Source organism: Accipiter gentilis, chromosome 9, assembly GCF_929443795.1.
Source record: "Accipiter gentilis chromosome 9, bAccGen1.1, whole genome shotgun sequence".
Lineage (NCBI taxonomy): Eukaryota > Metazoa > Chordata > Aves > Accipitriformes > Accipitridae > Astur > Astur gentilis.
Window position 1 is genome coordinate 29,028,196 of NC_064888.1, and position 8,533 is coordinate 29,036,728.

Sequence of the window (8,533 nt, forward strand, 5' to 3'; positions counted from 1 at the left end):
GCCAAGCGGGCTGCCAAGAAAAAATTAAAATAATTAAACTTCGAAGGGTGCGGAAGGAGGATGCTGAGCTTTTCCCCTAAGCCGGGGCGGGGGCAACCCAGCCTGCCCCTCCTCTGATTTTGGCCACCCCCGGAGGGCAGAGAGGGAGTCGTTTGCGGGGAGCGAGTTGCAGCGGCTGCAAAGGCAATGTGAGCGCAGGGGAAACAAAACCAAACCCACCAAAGGCGCCACCGAGCAGCCGAGAGAGCAGCGGAGAGGGGTCGGTCGGAGCCCGCCGGAACAGTCACAGAGCGCCGGGGGGGCTCGGGGGGGGGGGACACACACACCTGGACCTGCCCCCTTCCCTCTCAGCCACCCCTTTTCTCAGTGAGGTGCTATCCGGGGGGAACGTTGGGTACAAGTGCAGGCGGCAGGCCTGGAGCCGCCGGGCTGAGCTGCTCATGCAAAGCATGAACCCGGCTATTCCCTGCCAGGCAGCGGCCGAGGCAACCGAAGAAGGGTCCCCCCTGCGCCGGTGAACCTGTCCTGACGCTGCTGCCAGCCCCCTCCCCGGGGTCTGCCCCTACTAGTGAGCCAAAAAAAAAAAAAAAAAAGCGGAGTGCATTTAAAGTCCTGTCCCCCCGCGCAGGCAAGGAAGGGGACATGCGGGCTGGGGGGACAACAGAGGATCCAGAACGGTTTGCGGGGCTTCGCTGTCTCTGGCGCAGTTTTGCCCCTGCCCTGAGAGGAGCGGGCTGCGCTCGGGGTGGGGGCGCAAGTTGCGCCCCTGGTCTCTGCTCCGCTCCGCGGGGAAGGCGGGCCGGGCTGCAGCCTAGAGCCGGCGGCTCCTCGGCGCATCCCAAACTCTCACCCAGGAACGAGACTATTTTCCTTTCTTTTTTTTTTTTTCCCCCTTTTTCTCTCTTTTTTTTTTTTTTTTTTTAAATCTTATTTCTGTAATTATAACACTAGCATCCCCGGCTGAGTTCTCAATAAAACCCGGATCCTGACATAAAACGCCACGCTGGAAAATAATGCGAGGGGACACAAGGGAAAGGAGGAAAGTCTCTAATTGGTTAAAATATGTTTAAATCACTTCATAAAACCCAAGCAAAGCGAAGCAAATAATCCACCTAGCAAAGCAAAGAAGCCGGGCGATTTAGAATCAGTGTAATTCGCTCCCCCCCGACCGGCTCCCCCCAGCTCCTCGCAGTATTTGATATGATGAATAACCCAATATAGGCCTTTAAAAATAGGTCACTGCATAAAGAGACTCCCAGAGAGCTATAAAAAATGGGAAGAGGGCGCTTTAAGGAGAGGAGCCATTTGCTTCTTTTGTGCTTGTTTGGTACCCAGCGGCCTGGGAGCTGCCAGCCGCCCTCCCCTCCTGCCCGTCAAGGTGAGGAGGGAAAGTTAGGGCCGGATCCGGCCCCGGCCTCCCCTCCCGCCCCGCCGCCCGGCGATGAGCCCGGCGGCCGCCGCCCGCCCCGTCCAGCCCCGGCCCGGCCCGGGGGCCGCGGCCCGGCCGCCCCGCGGGGAGCGTGGGGGGGTGCCCCCGCGCAGGGTGGGGGCCAGGCCCGTTCACCCCCGGGCTCCGGGCTTTGTCTCCGGCCCTGCGGAGCGGCGAGACCGCAGCGGGCCGGTGGCCCGGGTAAAAATAATAAGGAGCGGTTCTGGCCCCCACGGACGGCCGCGCCGGGCCGGGCTGGGTTTCCCCCGAGGGTGGGGGTCGCAGCAAGCCCCGCCGGCGCTGGGCCCCTCCAGAACCGCCCGCGGGCTCGTAGCAAAAGGCCTCGGGCTGGAAACCGGCCCGCTCCGGCCCCGCCACGGCGCTTTACGGGGCGGAGGAGCCCGGCCGCTGCCCGCCCCTCCTCCCCGCGCTGCCCCCGGTCGGGATCACCCGCCGCCTCCGGCGCCAACGGAGCCGAAGGAGCCGCCGACATCCCGGGAGCGATCCCGGCCCGCGCCCCGCCGCGCAGCCCCTCCGTGGGCACCCCCGGCACCGGCACCGTCCCGGGGAGGTGGGGGGGGGGACACCTGCCCCGCCGCCGAGCTGCCCCCGCCCCGGCCCCCGCAGCCCGCTCCGGCACAGGGCGCTGGGAAAGAGGAGCACGACAAATTCGGCGGAAACCTTCGGATTTTATTGGAAAGGAAAGGTCTGCCTTACCTGGAACCAGGCTCGCCCCTTCTTCCCCTCATTAAAAAATCAAACGGCTCTGGGTAGAGCCGAAGAGAGGCATTTTAAATAAACTAGTAGCCGAAATTAACAGGAGGGAGAAATAGAAGAAAAAAAAAATCTCGGGGGGAAGAAAAAAAAAAAAAAAAAGATATCGCCGGATATTTTTCGTTTTGTTTTGTTTTCGCTTATTATTATTTTTCACTATACTGTATTATCCTGATGCAATAAAGGCTGGTTTGTAATGTAATTTAAAAATATATATGTCCAAACAAATAGCAGGGCCAGAATATGACAAGTGCATTCAGCATTATAATTCAACTGGGCTCCACCTCCATACCGCCTCCTAATTAATGGGTCTCCGAACTTGCAAAAGCCTGCATTGGACAGAGAGAGAGAGAGAGAGCGAGAGAGAGAGAGAGAGAGGGCGAAAAGTGTCATTGAAGATAATTGATTACCTCCCAATCAACAATAACTTGTTAGCAATAGTCAATTACCCCGTCTCTTCTCGCCTCTTTCCCCCTGGTCCGAGGTCTCGGTGCGAGGGCTGCTCTCCCCCTCTCCGAAGTCGTCTTTTTTTTTTTTTTTTTTTCTTTTTTCCTTCTTTTTTTTCCAATTATTTTTGGGGGGTATTCGCTCTTGGGGGGGGGGGCAGGGAAAGTGCTGCGATTTGGGGTGTTTCTTAAAATAGCAGCTGGGAAGAGGAAGAGAGGAGAGAGCGAGCGAGCGGAGAGTGAGGAGAGAGAGAGAGAGGGAGGGGGGGGAAAATCCCCGACCCAAAACCCTGGGACAAGAGGTGCGGCAGGACCACCTCTCGGCGAGGGACCGACGGCAGCTCCGCTCCCGGCCGCAGCCCGCCGCCCTGCCCGCCCTGCCCGCCGCCAGACGTGGCTCTCCCCGGGAGGACCCGGGGCTCCTCCGCCGGAGTTGGAGGTGGGCTTCAACTTTTGCTCGCTGTCTCCGCCGCAGTCACCCCGCGGTCCCGCCGGGGGCTTCTCCCCGCGGCAGCGCATCCCCGTCGCGGGCGGGGAAGGCAGCCCCGCGCGGCCGGGCCCCACCATGACTTCCAAAGAAGAAGCCAAGCCTTCCTCGGGGGAAGAACGGCGGCGGAGCCCCTTGGATCACCTCCCACCGCCGGCCAACTCCAACAAGCCCCTCACCCCCTTCAGCATCGAGGACATCCTCAACAAGCCCTCGGTGCGGAGGAGTTACACCCTCTGCGGAACGGCCCACCTCCTCTCCGCCGCCGAGAAGCACCCCCCGGCCGGGCTGCCCCTCTCCGGCCGGGCGCTGCTCTCCCAAACCTCGCCCCTCTGCGCCCTGGAAGAACTGGCCAGCAAGACCTTCAAGGGGCTGGAAGTCAGCGTGCTGCAGGCGGCCGAAGGTAAGCCCCTCGCAGAGTGGGGGGATCCTCCCGCGGGTGGGTGCCCCGCTCCTCCCCACGGCCTGTTTTTCCTTCCTCCCCCCCCCCCCCGCCCCCCCCCTCCCCCCCATCTCCCGGGGTGTCGCACGGGGTGGGATGGGGGGTCCCGGGGCGGCCGGTACCCGGCGGCATCCTCCCCCCTGCGGCCCTCGGGGTGCGGGAACGGCGGCTCTGCCCCGCTCCCCGCCCCCCCCACCCCCCCCGATACCGACGCGGGGTCTGGGGGCTCGGGTGGGGGGGAGACATGGGGGAAGCGGCGACAATCTGGCGGCTCGTCGGCAGGCAGGGACGGGATGACGATCTTCGGTCAGCGGCAAACGCCGAAGAAGCGTCGAAAGTCGCGGACGGCCTTCACCAACCACCAGATCTACGAGCTGGAGAAGCGGTTCCTCTACCAAAAATACCTGTCACCGGCCGACCGGGACCAGATCGCCCAGCAGCTGGGGCTCACCAATGCCCAGGTCATCACCTGGTTCCAGAACCGCCGCGCCAAGCTCAAGCGAGACCTGGAGGAGATGAAGGCCGACGTGGAATCGGCCAAAAAGCTGGGCCCCAACCCCGCCGTGGACATCGTGGCCTTGGCCGAGCTGGAGCCCAGCGCCGAGGGAAGGGGCAAGGCGCGGGCCGGTTCGCCGCCGCCGCCCCCCTCCGCCGCCCGGGAGCCCGGCGCCCCGCCGCCGCCCCGCCCCGCCTCGCCCCCCACGGAGCGGCCCCGCAGCCGCCGGGACAGCGAGGAGGAGGAGGAGGAGGAGGAGGAGGACGTGGAGATCGACGTGGATGACTGAGGGGCGGCCGGCGGGCCTCTCCCCCCACACCCCCCACCCCCCCCCGCTCCCACACCACCCCCCCGGCCCGGCCCGCTCCCCCCCGCCGCCCCACCCCGACGGCTCCAAACCGGCACCCCCGGCCCCCCATCCCGGCCCCGGCAGCGCGGCAAGGCGGCTGCTCCCCCTCGGTCGGAGCAATAAGCAATAGAAACCCACCACAAACACCCACACGCAAACACAAATTAATTTAGGGTAGAGTCGGTATCCCTCCGCCTGTCACATCTTCGGAATGGTGCAATTACGGACGGCTTCTGTATAAATATTTAAACGTATATATTGGATTTTTTTTCCTTCCCCCTTCTTTTTGAGGTTTTGATTTTTATTTTTTTTTAATAGCTATCAATGACGATTATTTTGTCTATACGGGAGACGCGTAACCTTGGAATAAACTCGGCTTCCAACAGATGTTTGGGTAGGCAGTTGTTTTCAAAAGACTTCCGAAACGAACCACTTTAGAGGAGATTTAAGTTAGACTTGAAACGGCAACAGCAAAAATTAGCCACTTTCCTTTCCTTGCATGTTTCAGATGTGCACGAAGTAATTTTTTTTTCCTTTAAAAAATATTTTTTTCTTTCGCAATCTTGGGAACTTGGGGATGGGTTATAATGCAAGTTGAAAAATATATACTTTCTTTTTTTCCTAGAGCATAGAGATTTGTCTCAAATGCAATTTCTGCCTCATTTTACCAATTAAAAGCTATTTTTACCATTTTCTGCTATTGTTGTGCTTTTATTAAAAAGCTGCCTTTCGTATTTTTGATATGAAGGTGGTAACAAAAAAACGAAAATGAAAAAAAAAAAAATCCTAGAATTATTTTTTACTCTTTTTAGAATTTTTGCATGCTACGGAAATAAAAAAGGACAAATCCCAAGATCAATACATTTAAATATTACAGTATAAATTTAAAAAAATGTACAGATTTAAGACCTGTTTTTGTTTGAATTGTACAAATTTTAAAAGGCCTGCTATTTAAGTTCCGGTAGGGACAATGTCGCTTTATTTACTGTCTCTTAGAATTGTACAGATAGCTCTTTTTTCCGATACAATAAAATCTTTACCATTTTAATATACTTTTAACGTCCTTCTTTGTGAACGAAGAACCGCTCCGCTGGCCCAAGGTTACGCTGGCCCAAGGTTCCCCCCCCAGGAATCTTCCATCCCGTTTGCATTTAAAGTTACTTTACCCGCATTACCTGGGAGAAAACGACGGGGAAGGAGCACACGAGCGAGAACTTTATTACTTCTTGTTTGTTTGTTTGGGGGTTTGGTTTGTTTGGGGTTTTTTCGTTAAGGTTAAGGCCAGGTAGAGGTTTAGCAGAGGGACAATCCCGCGGATCAATAAGGCAGGAGGTGCGGGGAGCGCTTCCCCGGCGCGGGGGATGCGCGGCGGCCGGAGCGGGACCGGGACCACCGGCACCCCCCTCCCGCACCACCGCTCCCGCCTCCAGCAGGGCACTTCCAGCCCGAAATTAGAGAGGAAAGGGAGGAGGGGAGGGGAAGAAAAAAAAAAAAAAAAAAAAAAAAAAAGAAAAGAAAAGAAAAGAAAAGAAAAGAAAAGAGAAGAAAGAAAAAACAAATCCGAGCGGAGGGGAAGGAGTTATCACCGATTTGGACAAAAGGAGCGGGGTGTGTGAGCGGGGGGAGCTGCCTCCACCCGGCGGGCCAGACCTCCTGCTCCTGGGCAGAAGCGCTGCTACGGGGACACGAGGATGGAAAATGTTTCATTTCCTCCCTTTCCTTTTCTTTTCTCCCCCCCCCCCCTCTTCCGCCCCCTCAAAAAAAAAAAAAAAAAAAAAAAAAATTAAGGCTTTAGTGAATGTGTTTTCTCTTGGCAGCGTGACCTGCCTTTGGAGTCGAGCAACGTGTGTTTCTCCCTATTCTTTGCAAAATTTATGTGAGAAAGACAAATCTGGTGTACAGTGGCAGAGCTCGCCGGAGAAGTGTCCAGATAAGACAGTGTTGGTTTGTGGGTTGGATTTTTTTTTTTTTTTTGGTCCAGTTTCTCCGAGGCTAAATAAATCTTTCTCCTCTTTGAGAATGGATGGGGTTGTAATTTTTAGCGTAAAGCATGAAAACTGGGGACAAATGAGCCCTCTTCTCTGAAGTGACAAGCGACAATGGAGCATATACAGCCTCCTGCGGTTCGCCATGCTGAAACAAGCGTGCCCCTCCGCAGCAGAGAGAAGGCGAGCGCTTGGAGACCATATGGTTTTTGAATTTTCTTCACAATTTCCAGACAATTTGATGGATTAGGTTAACCCTCCCTTCCACTGTTTAACTCCACAACAATGGGAGCAGAGCTGTTCTCCCTTCGTCGGGGCATCTGTGCGCTTCTATTCTTCTCTCTTTCTCTCTTGGTATTTGGAACAAGCCTATGAATTACAATGAAATTCACTTTTCTTTAGTATTATTGGGAAGAGCACTTGTTTTCCGCCACCTCCCGCCCCCACCCTGCCATCCCCTCTTTTTTTGTTTGTTTTTTTTTTTTTTGTTTTGGTTTGGTTTTGGGGGGTTTGGGGGTTTTTTGGTGGTTTTGGTGGTTTTTTTTTTTACCTCCGAGTGATAGCTTTGACTTCTGTCCAGATCTCTCGGAAAGCCTTCAATCTTGTCCTTAAGTGTTTTTATGCTAAACAGGCAAATCGTAAATGCTGAGAAACTGTGACATTTATGTGAAGATCTAGTTAAAGGGCTTTATTTGTTTTCTTTATCTGTTCTTTTTTTTTCTCCCCCCATTCCCTCTCCTCTTCCCCCTCCTCTTCTGTTCCCTCCCTCCCCCCAGTCTTTTATTCTTTTGTCTTGGAATGGATTTAATGAGGCTGCAAACACTACAATTCAATATAACCAAGAAATAAAAAAAAAAAAAAAAAAAAAAAAAAGGTGGCGGGGTGTATGGAAAATAGGCTGGGAGTTAATTTGGATTTCTGATCTATTGACTTCTGTGTGCAAAGAGAAGAGATGCCGGGCCGCCTTGCACCCGCAGAAGTTTACCACACGTGGCTGGGGCGGGTTAGTAAATAAAGCCTCCTCTCGAAGATTTGCAGCGTGTTAATTTGGCTCGCCCCCCATTTCCAAATAGCTGGGATTTTGGTTATTTAATTTGCATACTGAAAAACAAAAGCTCTTTTTTTTTTTTTTTTTTTTTTTTAAGCTTAATAATGAAGCGCCGGCTTGTGCCCCTCATTTGTCATGCGTTTTGAAACGCGCCGTTTCCTGGGATTACCTAGCCGGGTAGATTTATTGCTCGGGGTTTGCTTTCCCTCGAATTTTAGATACAGTCCGGAATTGGCTTTTTTGACCCCCTATTTTTAATTTCGTTCCTCTCTCTCTGTTTTTTTCCCCGCAGCAGAAGTAGGGACGCGGTCACAGCGCCGAATCGTGCCCTTTGGGGCTGACCCGGCCGCAGCCCTTCCCAGCCGGCTCGGAGGGCTGCTGCCGGGGCCGCGCTCCGGGCGGCGGGCAGGGCCCCCACGGAACCCCTCCTGCCCGCCCCAGACCCCCCAGTTATCCTGTGTCCCTAAACCGGCCGGCCCTGCGGGCGGCAGATCTGGCCCGGCCGCCGCCGGCCGCTCCGCGCCGGGGCCAGCGCTGCCCCGGAGAGGGGGGGAGCGGGGCCGAGACCCCCGGGACTTGCTGGCTGGGGGCACCCGGGTCAGCGGCCCCCTTGGCTGGCCGCCTCCTTGCCCCCGCTACTCCCTGCGTGGATTCACGGGGGGGGGGGGGGGCAGAGCCTGTCCGGTTTTCCCACCCCCGGGCAAACCCGGAGCGTTTGGGAGCTCCTCGCCACCGGCCCGGCGCTCCGTGCCCCGGGGACCGGCTCCCCGCCATTCCCCCCGCCGTGGGGAGGTGGGCACGGGGCAGGGGGAGAGACCGGCCATTCCCAAACGGATCAGACCGAAGAGGGTCCGGATTCAAGGGGAGAAGGCAAGATTCCCGACGGGAAAAATAAAGGCGTAAACCCGGGCAAGGAGGGCTGCGAAATCCCCCCAGCTCCTGGCCTGGGGAGATGAAAACCCGCAGTTTGGCAAAAGGGGGTGCGGGACGGGGGGGAGGGCTTTGCGGGAGCGGGCTGGAGGCCCGGCAGTCCCCCCGCCGCCCGCCCCGTCGGGAGCTGCGGTGCCCCGTGTCCCG

The 8,533-nt window shown here is 56.5% G+C and overlaps 1 protein-coding gene across 1 annotated transcript; it reads left to right on the plus strand.

Moving 5' to 3' along the window:
- Positions 1 to 3,214: 3,214 nt before the first annotated feature.
- Positions 3,215 to 4,363, plus strand: LBX1 (ladybird homeobox 1). Its single transcript, XM_049810673.1, has 2 exons — positions 3,215 to 3,539; positions 3,861 to 4,363. Exons 1-2 carry the CDS (start codon positions 3,215 to 3,217, stop codon positions 4,361 to 4,363), a joined length of 828 nt encoding a protein of 275 aa, XP_049666630.1.
- The last annotated feature ends 4,170 nt before the right edge of the window (positions 4,364 to 8,533 follow it).

What these genes read in the sequence shown, in the direction of transcription:
- LBX1 (XM_049810673.1), top strand. Translation starts at nt 3,215, where the DNA reads ATGACTTCCAAAGAAGAAGCCAAGCCTTCCTCGGGGGAAGAACGGCGG. An exon ending in CGTGCTGCAGGCGGCCGAAG is followed by an intron (nt 3,540 to 3,860) that starts GTAAGCCCCTCG and finishes GCTCGTCGGCAG; the next exon opens with GCAGGGACGGGATGACGATC.